At 36.3% G+C, this 16,563-nt stretch overlaps 1 protein-coding gene across 2 annotated transcripts in view; it reads right to left on the reverse strand.

Moving 5' to 3' along the window:
* The window catches only part of ADK (adenosine kinase), a 264,946-nt gene that overhangs the window by 189,114 nt on the left and 59,269 nt on the right, over positions 1–16,563 (reverse strand). For both annotated transcript variants that reach the window (XM_015632666.2, XM_015632667.2), the window contains exon 4: positions 12,984–13,062. In XM_015632666.2, coding sequence (XP_015488152.1) covers positions 12,984–13,062 — 79 coding nt within the window. The remainder of the gene's footprint in view (positions 1–12,983; positions 13,063–16,563) is intronic.

Genomic DNA, 16,563 nt, shown 5'->3' on the forward strand with positions numbered 1-16,563 from the left:
TGTATGTAAATTTAAAAACTGTCATTGCTACAGTTTTTTAAATCATGTTAGTTCTTCTAAAAAAATTATATGTGTCATACCTAAAGCCATTATCCAACCATACCAGAAATAGGGTAGCAGAAAGAGAAATTTTCCCTTTGATTCCTGCCAACTTGCTCTTATTTGTGACCCATCAGTCTCAGCTCATTCTAGATCTCTGGATCCTTAAATATGCTTAGTGGAAAACAAGGCATGCAGTTTCTTACAGAACTACTGCAAATTTAAAAAGTAAATATATCTTCACCAATAGTGATGGTAAAATTTGATAAGTTGCCAGTTTAGAGGGTCATGGACCAGCTTGTAATAAAAAAAAACCTAAAAAGGTAAGGAACCTAACTAAACAGGCAGACAAATACTTATTGGAGACTAATTATTTGAGAATAATTTCTTTGGTAGAAAACCAAGATTTTTAATGTATTGTAAAGCATATAATTGTTTCAAAAAATGCAATTAATGATACAATAATCAAGTGTTAGATATAATTGCAGCACAGGTATATATACATGTAGCATAGCTATATAATTGTAGCATAGGTACAGTGTTAATTTCTTTGCATTTTGTATATTTCCATTCAATAAAGTTTTGAAAGTAATAGTTGAAAAAACTTCACAGCAACTTAAATGGGCAATCCCTAAAGACTTAATCATGTGTGGCGTCATTTATAAGATGGGAGTAGGACAGACTGTTATAAGCAGCAGTAGTTATCAACTTTTCACAGCAATTTTAAAAGATATTACATATCACCATGTTATCAAGGTATCTGCATTTCACATATGATAACCATTACCAAAATTAATCTGGGGATCAGTTACTGTAATTAGACTAATGCTGAATCATGGACTACCTCACAATTATCTTTAGGCATATCCATAAACGGACGGTGCAATAATCTGAGATCAAATTCCCTCTTGCAACAGTGCAGGTGCCCATACAGACATAGCCAGGCACCAGTGAATGATCCAGATGAATTTCTGTATGTGCAGCCTGGGGAGGAAGAGCTGATTTCCTGGGCTCTTGGCTAGGTGACCAGGTGTGACTTACGAGGAGGAACAGATTTCCATAGGAGAGTTTAGTGGTGTTTAACCAGCAGCCTACCAATCTCTTTCCCAGAACCCTTGCCCTCACTGCAGGAACAATTCACTGGCTCATGACGTATCTACTGAGCTTCCACAGGTGACAGCCTGGTAAATTAAAATAAACCAGCACCTATGTTCTCTCAGTATTCCTGCCTGCAGGTAGCAGCAACTCAGCAGCTGTTACAGAATAAGCTGATCCATTTTGAGATCATAGATGAGAACTGCTGAGGCCACACAAAAGTTAGCTCTCTTCATCCATCACTCCCACTGTAGTCTCTATTTGTACACAATGTATTTTAAAATCTTCAGCAATGAATACTAACAATGTTAAACAGTAATGTCAACAAGTTTCTTTATTAATTTAATAATCATCTATGGTTAACTTATGGAATTAATCTACAGTCATGCAGAATTTATTCCATGTAAGATGTGTGAAAAAGGCAGAAAATCCTAGCTAATCTTAAGAGTTCCAGTGAGCCCTCAAAAACTGTCTTTAAAAAACAAAATCCATTGATTTTATTTACAAACTAAGATTGTGAGATCACTGATTTCAGGCTGTTTTTTTAAAAAGACAAGCTAACCAACTTAACTTATCCTACAGCTCATTTATACCACTACAATGACAATAAAATAAAGATGTATTCTCAGGGTTTACAAATAAGTGTCAACACATTAATGCTACCATTGGCAGAACAAGAGTAAATAATTTTCTTGAATTAGATTTTTTGTCAGACTGTAATGTCATGAAGAAACTCAGTCTAATTGGGTGTAGTCATTTCACTTCAGTAGGCTCTCTAAACTTCACTCAGCTTATAGAGACAGGTATATAATATAAAGTATACCTTCTATAAGTAAATACCATTCAATTCCACAAAGTCTGCATCTAACTCCTAAAGATGCCTTAGTAAATCAAAGTAGCCTTCTCATAAGAAAAATAGAAAAAATAAAATGGTGTAGAAGCAAACAAGCTAAATGCTTCATTGTTCAGCTAGTCCTGACAGTCCTGTGAGGATGGAGAAGAGTTGAAGTTAGATCCTTAGGAACAGGATCTCACATAGCAAGGAAAAGGATGCAGAATGCAGCTATTACACATAAAGGACTCTTCCTCACAAGCAAGTGAAAAAACCCCTCAGTTAAAAGCAGAACACAAGCATGGCACTTGAAGTGAGTAACTGCCAGCTTTCAGTACTTTATGGGTACAACAGAGCAAGAAACTAAGTGGAGTTGCTGCATATGTTTTTGTGCTTTCACAAATTCAGATTATACAAGAGCCGAATTTTTCCCCTTCAGGTCTTGTGACCATTTTGAAAGGAACTCCAGCAACATGAGGTAAATACTCTGGTACATTTTCTACTACAGTTAAGATGGTAACAGGCCTAATCCATCCAAATATTATTTTGCAGCAAGAAAAGCAAACCTCTGAAACTCAATGCTTATCAATGAGATAAAATTTTACAAAAGTTGGTTTTTTGTTTGTTTGGTTTTTTCGTTTTTTTTTAACACTAGACATATATAGCAATAACAAGATAACCTACAGGCCTACTCTTATGGGTCAGGGTGTAAGTCAACTGCTAATGGAGTAGTCCCTAGGATTAGACTTCCTTATTGGGAATTAATTGGATTTCCCCATATCCTTTCTTTGAACAAAGTAGCACATAATGCTAGTCACTGCAGAAGCCACTGAATCACAGTCTGCTGATGTGATTGACAATTTGTCCTTGTGAAATCATACTCAGGATCCTAAAATAAGCACTACTGTACCTCTTGGCAAATCAGTCTTTACCTCTGTGCACTGTTAAAAAGTTTAAGTAAATCCCTGTATTAACTTTCTATTCTGATAAACCACTATTACCTCCATCATATCCATAAGAAAGAGAAAGACATACTAATTTATTACAGGCCTACAGTGTAACTTCGCAGTAATCAAAAGTAGAAAATCAGAAATATATCCTCTTGGACTGAGCACAAATCATTGAGAGAGAGAAAAGAATGGTTTTAGGCAACAAACCTGTGGATACATCTAAAAAATGTGTAAGGAACTTATACCAATATATTTAAGCTTTCTGAGGGAAGCACAAGATCTCCAGGAACAGTATGTTATAAAATCTGCATGGAGTTCTTAGTTAAAAGCAAGATTGTCAGTGTTTCTGTTAAGGGGGAAAAAAAAAAAGTATACTTCCAACAGGAAGCATTCCAGAGATGTGCAAGAAAGCTCTGTAACTTGGCATTTCAGATTTCCAGGGCAATTAACTCCCCACTGTATCACATCACTTAACATTAATTAATTGCTAAAGATGTAGTTATGTAACTTATTGAGCTGCTAAGGATAAAACAGCTCCTGAGCTCCCAAGGCTTGAGTGGCACGCCAAATTAATATCAGAGAAGCACAGGGATTTATCCTCACTTCTGAGATTGCCAAATCAAACACTCATTCTCCTTCCAGTGTCAACCAATGGGAGCAAGTCAAATAAATGTCAGTCAAACTATCACCCCAGTGCTGCATGGAAAGTTTTATGGGGCAAAAGGTTCTGAGAAAGTCCCATTGTCATTCTGCACACAAAAACATTGGAGGGTTCACACCATGGCACGTCTGGAACCAGGTGCTCTTATTGTGGCTCACTGATACATCTAGATTTTTGCTTATTCAGGAGAAATCCCAGCCTGCACTAATTACTGCATTACGTACAAACAGCTTAATTTTCACGATAAGCATAAATTAGGGAATGTGCTAATTAGTATCATTCTTATATGTAGCATTTCTTACAAGTTAAGGGTGGCGTTTGCTCAGGGAAAAGCAGAATCAAAAACTAATGAAGTTTGAGTCCATTCAGGTGGACATTAGCTTAGAGAGAGAGTCGAAATTCCTTTGTTGCTTTTGAAAAATCTGAAAAAGTTTTTACAACTTCAAAACATGATGTCAGCATAGCTAAAGAGGCATATGAGCTGAGTCAAGCAGCAGGCAGCTGAACTGCGCACCCAGAAAGAAGCAACTGCCACCATTTATGTAGTGCCTTCTGATTCCATGTGGGTGACTGATGTTTACTCCAGAATATGGAAACAGTTTCTAATCATTTAAATAAATTACAATTTTGGATGGATGAACATAGACTGCATATGTACGCTGAAGCTCACTCAAACACTCTCTGAAGAAGAGATGGTTTCAAGGTTCTATCTGAATGGATTTAGCAGGAATGTGATGGTACAACTCCTTTTCTGTTTTTCTAAAATATGTCACATCCAAAATCACTTCAAAGATGGTCTTCCTACAATGCTATTGATGTTGCTGGCCAGGAACAAGACTTGAAAAAACAAGTGAATATGGTTCTGGTACATCAGACAGACAAGTCCATGGGACCAGCAGAGAACCACTCAATTCCATGCCAAAGTGAGGCACATAAGGACGTTTGTCTTGCAATGCTTAACGGTTACCATCTGTCTCATAACAAAGTCTGCTGTCAAACTGACAATGGTGTAACTGGAACCATCTCATTTTCCAGAGGACAGATTTAGGGACCTCGCACTGCAGAATCTGAAAAACTGCCACAGGCTCTTTGGACCTTCATTTTCTGACCATCCGGATATTTGTTGAAATTATATTTCCAGGTCTATAAATACAGCTACTCCCTACTACAGTACAGAAAAAAAGCCTCACTATCAGCAGCCACAGAAAGTCAGGTCCTCCAGTGCACTTCTATATCTTTCATCATCTGATCCATAACCACATAAAAAATGGACAGGCTTTCTTCACAAGCACTAAGAAAGCTTGACAAGTTCCCAGCTTTGTAATCTGGGGGGAAATTTGCTTACATTTTTGCAGAGTTTGTCATTAGGATAAAAAGGTTTTGTTACTTTTTTTGAACTGTCCACGTAGCTCTGAATAAGGCTTTGAAAATCATCTTAGCTACAGCTGAGGAAAAGGTCTGGCAATTTTCTCTAAGATGTTCCAAAAAAAATCTAGGCAGCTCTCAAACGTTACAAAATTCCTCTGACATCTCTACTGATCAGTTTAGGCATTACACCAGTTTCCCAAGCTGCATGTTTTAATTCTGATGAGGAAAGGCTGTCTGCTATGTAACAAGCAGGGACACATCACTGTGATGTTTGACACAAGCTGATTTGGAAGCACACATGAATGACAGAACGTGCATGAGAGAATAAGGGGCTCAGGAAACTGATTGCACTAGCATGTGGCACTGTGTCCACCATGACATTATCAACAGGACATCATCTCTGCATAGTGGGAACAGTCACTGCTGTATTTCTAGAGACAAATTTAAATGACTGTTTTTGTTAGCTCTGAGGCATATTTTGCTACTCCTTCAGGATGTACACATTTCATTGATTAGGACTGGTCACACATTGAGGACAGGTGTTTAAGAAATCCACTCAACAGGCTAGTGGCATTTACATTTTAGTAAGGTATAAATAAGGAAAAATTAAGTGTAAGTTCCAACTCTTTGTCTGGTGTATCTTCTGTTACATGGAACAGGTCTGAGAAGCAGTATGTGCACTTGCAGGACAGCACATGGTGTTAACAAAAGACCACACTGAAATGCTACCCCTCCATGGCAGAAACATGTGAGACCTGGCACAGAAAGAAGCACACAACTCAGGATTTCTTCTGAAGAGATGGTAAGACTATCACCCCTACATTTATTAAACCATACCAAACAGAAAATGGTTTAGTGACCTTTTTTGTACATTTTCTTAAAAGCTGGATTAAACCACTGAAAATATTGGAAACACATGTTTGATGGGGCCACCAAGCCCATATGAGCAGAGCTGCTTAAGGAATGAAAATGAAGCTGTTCAAGGAATATCAAGCGTATGGCCAAAACTAACTCTGAGGAATTTAACATTCTGATCCAAATGGTTCAGGAAAGCACAAAAGCTACCTCTCTGAGCAGAAAAAATGACCTATTTCCTTTTGGTCAACAGAAAGATACAGAGTATCTTTCTGTTGACCAAAAAGTTCTTTGCTTCACTAACAGGAGGAAAAAGTTGTTTAGGAGACTTGCTTGCACTTTCTTGGAGTGATAGTCCAGAAACAATTTTTGGAGAAAGTTACTTGTTGCATAAGTGATTTTAAGCACACAATTAAGCAGAACGTTCCCAGATGATGGCATAATTGATTTCATTAAAAAATGTCAGTTCCTGCAAAGTTGTGTCAACATGAAAAAAATTGAGAGTATTCTTGGGGTGACCCCTCTGATAGCCTTTCCATCATCACTGTGCCAGTTATGCATGTTCAATGCGCTTTCAGGCCTGTTCCCGAGCCAGGACTTGCTTCCTGCTATGCCTCAGTCTAATCTACTGCAGAGAAGTAATCCAGAAATTCTCACATGTGAGGAAAAGATTCAATTCATTAGTTATATGCTCATTTATACAGAATGACAGGAGAGTGAGGAGGAAATCACTAAAGGACTGATGGATCCCCGTGCTATGGATCTCGTATATGACATTCAGTGAATACTGCCAAGGGAATTCAGTGAATATTAGCCAAGGGACCTTCTTGGCAAATAGATACAAACTTCATTTTAAAAGCATGGAATCAGTTGCAATGAAGCTACTAAGATGTTTACAAGATTACAGCTCACATTGTTTATAAAATGCAGTTCCGTGCCTGCAAGTATTCTTCGTAGAAAAACGTTTAATTTTACATATTATTTTTGTATCAAACAGGAGGTGACCCAGTAGACAGACATGTTTAATATAAATCCAAGGTTTAGGTAATTACTCACATAACAAGTTGTAAGATTCTAAAATACTTCTAAGCCTTTAGAGCATACTGCTTTTTATAAACAAGCAAGAATCTGTTCATTTTTTAAAGCTAAATTCTCAAACTTGAGTTCATTAGAATGGTAAAACGCACAATCCTTTTAGATTAACAGAACAAGTTAATCATAATGGAAGAAAGAAAATTTGGATCCATTTACAAGCCCTTGAAAGAGAGGCTGATATTCAAAAAAGTCCCATACTTCCCTGGCATGAATTCAAAAGTTCAACATAATTTAGCATATTATTCTTTCTTAATGTTATCCCTCATTTAAAAGTGATTCCAATCAACACTTTATTAAGAGTAAATAAAGACGTACTCTAGTTTAAAGCCAAACTTTTTAAAGTATCTAATGACAGGATGTAGGCTTTTCCCAAAAATGTTGTACAACTCCAAAATTGAAAGGTTACAATTAGATGGCAAGAAATAATGCAGAAAGAAAAAGGGATTTATGATGATTTTATCAGGTACGATTATACAAACATTATTGTGAATTCCCAAGAGTTTCTATATGAAAGCTTTCAAAAAATTCTATTTTACATTTTCCTTTTACCTGCCAGTCCTACCAATTCAACTCAAAATGTGTCAAGCTACATTCTTCCAAGCTCATATTGCATCAGCAGTAATAAAACTTGTGTAATGAGAATTTCACAATTCTACCAAGGATGAATAAACAATAGAATAGCTGCTAAGTTTGATCCAGACCAATACTATAATTGCTAGAATAAAAATGATATTAAGAAATAGGAAAAAAGCCAAGAGCACCCATTCTGAGGATGAAGACTGTGTCATTCTTTTTAAGTACTTCCAAAAAACAAGAATGAAAATGTTCTGTTTGTTGCCAAGGTCATGTAGTTTAAAATTCAAGTTATCAAATTCTATCAGGTTAATCTTGAAATCCAGCACTTGTGTTAGAAAGATGAAACTTCAAAGACTATTTTTTGCAGTTCTAACCTCAGCAGTCCAAAAGCAAAAGAAATACTGATAAAAATCATGCCAATACAGCCTGGTCAGCAATACTTGCCCTCTCTGCACGTGTAAGCTATTTGCTTTATGTACTTTAAAGTCATGAGCCCTATTAAAAGACTCAGAAATTTTTCTTTTCCGTTCCAAATCAATGTCTGTTGTTAGATGGGCAGAGGCTTAAATTACGGAAGGAAACTGAGTAGTAGTAAAACACTTTCTCTAGGAATCTGAATTTAGTTTGTTGGCAGAGCCCTAAAACAATACATTATTTAAGAACTACATGCAGTTACATGTATGCATATTTTATGGATTTAATATAATGGATCCAATCGTTTGGAGACATTGTAAGAGCTCAGATTAAAGCAAGATGTCACATATCATGTTAGATATAAAGCCAATATTTAATGAGACAAGTAAAGGTCAGAGAAGCACACTGCAGTTTCAATTTGATACCCCTACACTTCTTGTTCTTAAGCATGCATCACAACTTCAAACATACAAATTCAGTCATCCTCTCTAGTCCTCATTTTCCAAAGTATTATCAAGCAATTTTTAGTGATTGATGCCTGATCAATTGAAACTAGATCCAGCAAAGTTATAAACATGTCTTATTGTTGGGTTAAGAAAAAAAAATCAACCCAACAACTGTGTCTATTAGCAATATAACACCTGTAGGAGCACATTCCCTGCATTTTTACTGGTTCTCTGGATTCCATCTGTTTTCTGTATTGTACTGCACTCAGGAAAGCCCTTTTTTACTCCTTTAACTCTCTCCTGTTCTTTACACTCCATCTCTATTTTTCCACTGAGTACTAAAGTCTCAAACAAAAAGATACTTCTATAAGACTTTTCTTTAAGGCCTTTTAAGTACTGGATCTGCCATAGTTAGCCATCTTTATTTTGCAGGTGAACAAATTTACATGCAAGAAGGATTAGAGTTGATAAGGAAAGCAGACTGGTAAGGAAGAAACAAGAGCAGGACAGTGAGCAAATACAGAATCAGAGCAACACGGATTTTTCTACTGTTTTTCTCTTTCCATACTACTTATTAATTTTCCTCTCAGTTTGTAATTTCTCTCACAATCTGTCTGCACTTTCTTCACTTCTCTCTGTCACCGCTATACTCTGAATTAGTATTTCTGAAGCATAATTTGCTGTTAATTTAATCTCATTAAGGAATGACTAAACTGTTGTCTCATTTATTTTATCTTTCCATTTTTATGCCTGCTACTGTCATTTCTGGAATATATCAATCACTTCCCCCCCCTGCTCCCTTTCATATCATGAGTCAAGCCATGATAATAATGATTCCCTAACTCTTTCCCAGATCACTTCAAACAACTTTAATATTCCAGAAAACCTAACTATAAAGAGCTTTAGTACTACCCTTCAATACTTTTACATTGTTTTTGGGTATCCCCTTTCACCACTTGCAAGTATTTTTAAGAACTACTATGGTACTTATAAAAATGCTTCTATAACACACTTTTGAAGAGAGTGATATTTCTGAGTTTCTGCACCTTTGTCATTTATCTTCCACCCTCTCAATGTTTACTCCAACAGACTTCTGTATTTCTACTGTAACAGAAGTTTTCCTTTGCTCTTTCCCTTCCTTTCCCAGAGGTTTCCCTCTAATGTATGATGTGACTCTGCATCCACATTTCATTTTGTGGAAATATGTCTTCTCCATTGTACATTAGAAGCACTTCTACAAAAAGAAAATTTTTCTACTGTCCTCATATGTCCAGACCTTTCTCTTTTTCTGATCCTGCTGAGATACCCTGTCCTACATAATGTCTGCTTTGGGCAGTTGACAGGGCCAACCTTCAGCTTTCTGATTTTCATGATGCTCTCCAACTATTATTCAGTCCTGCAGAGTGCCACACATTCTCCTTCTGCTCTGCTGCAAGACAACATTGAAAAAATACCAAGATTCCCGCTCGTACCTTGCCAGCTAAATTCCTCCTTCACGGCTGCACTTCACATCTTTCCTTTCTGTTAACATGCTAGGGAAAAAAAAATCTAACTCTGCTCTTCACAGCTTAACTGCAATTCTGGTTAATTCTTTGTAAACTTCTAAAAATCCTCGCTTCCTTTATAGTTGTTGCTGCTTTAAATTTTAGTTCCAAACCCCATGATTTAAGCTTCATTTTCTTCCCAGTTTTCTTTGTAATTCAGAACTTCTTCCTTCCTACCATCTCATATTTTTCACACATGACAAATAGAGTATTTCTAAGACTTTTTTTTTCCTTTAAGAAATTGGCTTACTCTACTCAGAAACAGAGAGAGAGAGCATTTCTTGAGTAGACAATGCTACCTTTGCAGGTACAAAGGAAATATCCAAAATATATGAGTACATGTAACAGATGATGATGTGCTCATACACCATGAGCAGATGATCACCATACACTATTTAAGCAAGCATCTGACAGGTTCATTTTCCCTTTTTAAACACATTATATAGTCTAAAGTTTCTGCACCCATTGCCTTTGGGTATTTTTGTTTCAACACGGTGTTGCTTTTCTGACCCTTAAAGAGGGTCTATCTATCTGAAACAAACAAATCCATAACCTTGAGCTGCTTCCTAAGTTCTTCCTTTTTTTAATCCAATAATTTTTTTTAGTTGCACTTTTCCTATTGCATTCCTTAGTAATATACTCTTCCCACTCAAAACACAACTTTTAAAAAGCCATTTGCCAGACTTCAGGGCCCATTTGTTCATTTCCAAGCATTCTACTCAGTTTCATTTCATTGTAGTCAGGCTTCCAAGGATGCCCTTCTTTAACATGTCATTATTTCTCACCAACTTTTAAACAGTTGGAGAAAACTCTTTTAGGCTTTATCTCTCATTTTATAGCACAATTTTTTTAGCTTTTCACATAATGTTAAGAAATTATTAAGAGCAGTACTCTTAGGATTTCTTCCCTACATCTTCTCACAGAGAATCCACATCCACTCTGAGTGTGGCTACCTCAGCACTCTGAACTTACTTATTGGTCCCTTACTTCTCAGTCACCAGATAAGCTTCCTGAAATTGTGTTTATTTCTCCCATTACTTTCAATATAAATATATATTTAAGTTGACTCTCTCTAAGGTTACTTACACACTGTTTCTCTCCAATAAGCAAATGACTATTGCTGCAAAAAGCCTTCCAGAATTTCTAATTTAGTTTTTGGTGTACATTTCAACTGCTTTTTTTCTATCCTTGCGAGGTGGTTTTTTTTTTTTTGCCTTCTGCTAAAGCTTACAGAATAACAGCTTCTTTCAAGATTTCCAGAATTCACTTTTCTTCCCTTTCTCTCACTCTTCCATCTCTTTTTTTCAAGTATTTTAGTGATGTTATGTTATTCACACACAACTGTTTAAGTTTCAATTGTATTTGAAACAGAAACGAGGAGATGACAAACCTTCTGGAGACAAATACAGTTCCAGATGGCAACTGGAGCTGAATGAGGCTCCCAGCTCTGAGCCAAGATAAAGGAAAAGTTCACTGAAAAAAACCTGATCAGTGTAAGAAAGGCACATTGACACAGAAATACCTACATTTCACTCATTTAAATTTCATCTATTTCCTTGACTCTATATGGGTTCTGTATCCTTCATAGTATAATTAATGAACAATACCTGGACTGATAGATTAATGACAGTTAAAGAATGAAACACAGTTTACCAATAAATTAGCTAATGCCACAGAGGTCATTTCAAGGAGACATGGAATTAAAATCCTGGGCTCTTTGAACACTTCAAGGTTTAGAAACTCTGAGTCTACCATGTACATTTGCTCCCCAATCTAAATGCAGCAACAGAAGCAGAATTTCACATCTCTCAACTAATAAAGAGTTCAGAACTCCCTCCAAAGGGCTCACCTCTGATCAGCTGCCATGAAAAGGCACCACCTTTACACCATCGCCATAGACCAAGCAACAATGATAACTGACAGAAAATTATTCCAGTAACTTGAGCTCCACTGATCAAGAGATTTTTCAAAAGTATAAGAAGCAAACAATTGGCTTGACCCCATGGTTAAATAAAAACCTCAGAAAGCTGACTATATTTTAAAAACATAACCATTTCAGAATAACAACACTATATTAAATCACATTAAATCACATGCAATTTTTTTTTTTAAATCCAAAATAGTTTCACGACATTTGGGTTTTCAGAAAATGAAAACTTTAGCAAAGAAGCAACAACTATTTTGTAGAAAGGAGCAGTAATTACGACAACCATTTTTTCCCTTTCAAGGGGGGGAGGGCAACCTTTATTATATTATTTTATTTCTTCCAAATGTGCACTTAATGCTATCTGGCAGCCAGTCTTAATTATATAGGGAGCCTCAAAGTTAATATGCCAGGATCATTAACAAGAAGGTTCTAAGTACCATTTGTGTGTTTTTTAATATCATCTTTACATCTCTCATAGTATGAAAATATATACGCAGATATATGCTTGAAAGTGTTGTGATGAAAAGCATACTTTAGTTAGAGAAAACCTAATACACCTGAAACAAAATTCATTATTGTTGTTGATCACACCCATAAGCCAGAAACACCCCTGTTGTATAAAAGCAAGTTTTATGTTTCAGTCTTTTATGGACAAACTTTCAAGTTCTTACAGGATAAAACATGGTTAGAATCACAGAATAATGCAGGCTAGACAGGACCTCTGTAGTTCTCCAGTCCAATACACCAGTTAAAGCAGAGACAGCCTCAAATTTGGATCTGCCTGACCAAAGGACTTGTCCTGGTATATTAAGAAAATCTCCAAGCACAGAGACTCAACAACTTCACTGTTTAACCACTGTCATTGTTCCTTTGCTCAGTGTAAGATTCCTAACTGCAGCAAGCGACCTTTTCCTTGCCTCTTCTCCTTCCAGCACACATCTTTGACAAAAGCTTTTCACTCCTGGTACACTGGAGCTGTAGCTATAACCTTAGCAGAACACTTGTGAAAAGACTAAAGAGCACAGCTACAAAACAAGCCACATACAACACTATCAGCATAGACTGAGCAACAGAATCACGAGTAGCCACTCTGCAGTGCTCATGATAAAACTGACAACACAGAGCACATTCAAACAAAACACTTGGAATTATCAAGAATTCTTTGCTAAGGAAGAACAAACCTGGGCCACTTTAACGGAATTTTGAGTTGAACCACCAGCATGATATTCTACTTTGAATTTTTTCACAAGTTCTTCGAATCTGTTAAGAAAAAGTAGAAAAAAAAGTTAAACTTTGCAATTTATTTTTTTCCCAAAACAAGTCATGAAGATTAGATGACATCACATTACTTGAAAAGAAAGTCACATACATCAACGGTTAGATATACTACCAGCTGGAAATATTCATTTAGAGTTTGTCCAAATCACAATACAAAGTGTGACATCAAATGAACTCTTCACCTGAAAGTTGCGAGTGGAATAAACAACTGGGAGGAAAAAAATACCTGGAGCTTATGCTCCAGTTCACTGCTTGACTGCAATGAACTGTCAGATTGGTAAAATATATGCTTGAAGAAAAATTACATAAATTAAGATATTCAGATACTTATTCCACCTCATTAAATTTTACGTTTTGTTTCTAGCTTGAGAGAGGAGATTGAGGAGATCTGGTGCCTATTTCAAAATTAACCCAACCCAAACAATAGTGCTATATTTTAAGATTTCATATGAAATAGTGTATTTTGACAGGTGAAGAACTCTGATGAAAAAATCTAGCAGTATGTGAGAAAACCTGCTAAGAGAACAGGTATCTCCAGATGAACTTTCAAGCCCTTCAAGCCATACTTATATGAAAATAAAGAATCCTCTATCAACGTTCAGTAGTATAATAGGCTTGAATGCTAAAACAAATATTTGAACTTTTAACAGAAGTATCTACCCTCATATTTCAGATCACACTTTCTGGTTATGACCCAGTGACTGTAAGGCACTGTTCGTTCTCTAGGATGTGTTACAGCTCTGATCAGAGGATACAACCATGCAAAAACAATCTCTCTGCTCACAGGCTCTAGAAAAGGGAACTGGAATGAGGGAGTTATGGAGACTGCAGGGAGGATATGCACAAATACTGCATCATGCCTTTAAATTCCAAGCACACTTCAAAATGAGTGGATTAAACAGCACTATTAGCAACCTCAGAAGATGTTAGACTCAAAAGTACTCCTTCAGGCAAGTCAAAACGTTTACTGTAAACTTTGTTTGCAGATTTGAGGTTCAAAATTACTTCCATTACCCTAATTAATAGCATGCACTTGCCTTTAATGCCTATTAACTTTACCTTCACAAAACAAGGCTTGCCAGTTAGATGTATTCAAAATATATTCAAATATATTTTATTGTGTTTACCTTTAGCATCTTTTTAAGGAGTGACACATCTTTATTTCAATCACAGTGCAAGCTGAACGCTATCTACCAGCCCTACCCTTTCTCTCCTCCTCACAACCCCAATCTTCTTACATTATGCGAACAACAGCTTTGGGGATAGATCTGTCAAATAATGACTTGTTTGTTGAAAAGGTTTTTATTTTCAATACCATCTTATTAATAAGAGCATTTTTCTTTCTACAGTACTTTCCATTTAAAGTGTTTGAATAATGAGCTACTTACCCCTAGCGAACTACCAATGGGCAGACAATTAGAAAGAATCAAGAACTAAATTACTGCATATGCTTTTCACAGTTATCCACACTACTAATTATCCACCAGTTCTAAGTCAAGCAATTGAAACCTTAAATGATAGCAAGTAGCTGAAAGTGGGGAAAAAAAATAACAAAACCCAACAGGTCTCTTAGCAATTGCTTTTCAAGCAAAGACAAACCATCATGAACCAATTAAGTATTTTGGCAATATTTTTTCTTTAATTTAATTGACATTTTGCCTTTTCACTCAATTTAAGTATGTACTGTGTAAGTCACATGGTTATTTTTGTATTCTTGTATAAGCATGTAAGTTAATATTTTAATTCTTTTACCTAAAGAAGCTTCAGAAAGTTTCCATGTCCACATCATTTAATGGCATGTTAAACCTTGTAAACTCAGTATTCAGTTGAGCACCTATGTAAGCAGCTCTATGTCTAGGTAACTATGTGTTTAAATAATTATCTTGTAGTTCAAGTAAAGATTAAAAGAGGCACTATCTGAATTTGAAGGAAAAAAAGTGGAAATTGCCATAAAATACCATCTGTGTTATAATTTCAAGGTGACAGCTATGTAATCTAATAAATAATCTGAAAAAATTACTTTACAATTACTTAATACAATAAGACAAATGATGGTTACACTATTTCAGATTGAACATAAAAACATGTAACTCCTTTTCTTTAAATTAAGATGGTGAATTTAACATCTCTAAATATCTGTTATATAAAACATAACAAGTCCATAGAGCTGCAAGAAAAGTAAATTTTGCTGGTCATATTCCATGACACATCAGAAGGACAAAATAAATTCTGTTGGTTTAATCCACAAGAGCCCGAACTGCATCAAGAAAGACCTCAAAATTCAGAATGCTCATTGTTTTTTATCTCAAGATGAACAGTCAGAAGGACATCTTTCCGAATGTCAGCAGATGGCACGGGCAGCGTGGGAACACACACTCTGTCACTGTGTGCTGCCTGCCTGACCTGCAAAGAGGAGACTCATTCCAGCACGCCTCAGAAACACGGGGCTTGCTTTTAGAAAACCCTGCCCTTGAGGGAAAGAGGTTCAACTATAGGAACTGCTCCAAGGCTCAGGAATGCTCAACAGAGCTGCTGTGTGTGCTTCAGACCTAAGCTGTTATCACACTTAGGATAATTCAAGAAAATTAGAACCTTATGAGCCTAATGGAATATTATTTTTGCTTCACGTTCTGTAGTTGCTGGTTTTCTGCCTATTTCTAAGGTTGTTCTGTATCTGAGAACCGTGACCCTTTTCCTGACCTAGCAGCATACCATTACCTTAAATAACAGAATAATAAATCCCACAATCGGCACCATATAAAGGGGCCCCTATTTTTAGTACCATGAATTTGTCCACCACATTAAAGCGTATTTTAACAAAAGTAAGTTTGCATTTGCAGCAGCATATGTTTTCAGCTGTGATACTGCTGATCACCTCTAGCACTGACCAAAGAGGATATGTTAATGTTTTGCTCAGTTACAGTAAAGGCAATAACACTTCTGTCAGTGGCTTTTTTTTCCCTTCTTCAAAAGAGAATGTACTGCTAATTGAACTTGATACTGAAAGGTGAGGCTATTCACTAGCCTCCCTTTTGACAGAATTAATGGCTAGTAAAAAAAAAATTATAAGGTGGCAGTAGAAGAAGCTATTACACAAAAGAACAGAAACAAGAATGAGAATATAATCTGCCTTTTTTGTTTTTCTTTTTTTCTTATTAACAAAATACACCTCCTTACTTTACAGGAGGTGGAGGCTGATTTTTAGAAGGCACAGTCTCTTCTTACATATGCCATACCATTACCTCAAACTGGAGACAGCTGCTAGAATTTCCCCCCAGTAAATATCACAGCTGACAATTGCACCCCCCTGTTTGACTCTCAGACCATTCATAACCCGAGCATCACTAGTCACTTTCTCTGTGTGCTCCTACTAAACTATATGTAAACCTTACACTGTTCCTTCTCATAGCACCTCTTAAAAAGCATGATTTACTGTACTGTAGAGAAAAATGCACTCGCTGTAGTATCTAATCCCTTCAGACA

Source organism: Parus major, chromosome 6 (genome assembly GCF_001522545.3).
Source record: "Parus major isolate Abel chromosome 6, Parus_major1.1, whole genome shotgun sequence".
Lineage (NCBI taxonomy): Eukaryota > Metazoa > Chordata > Aves > Passeriformes > Paridae > Parus > Parus major.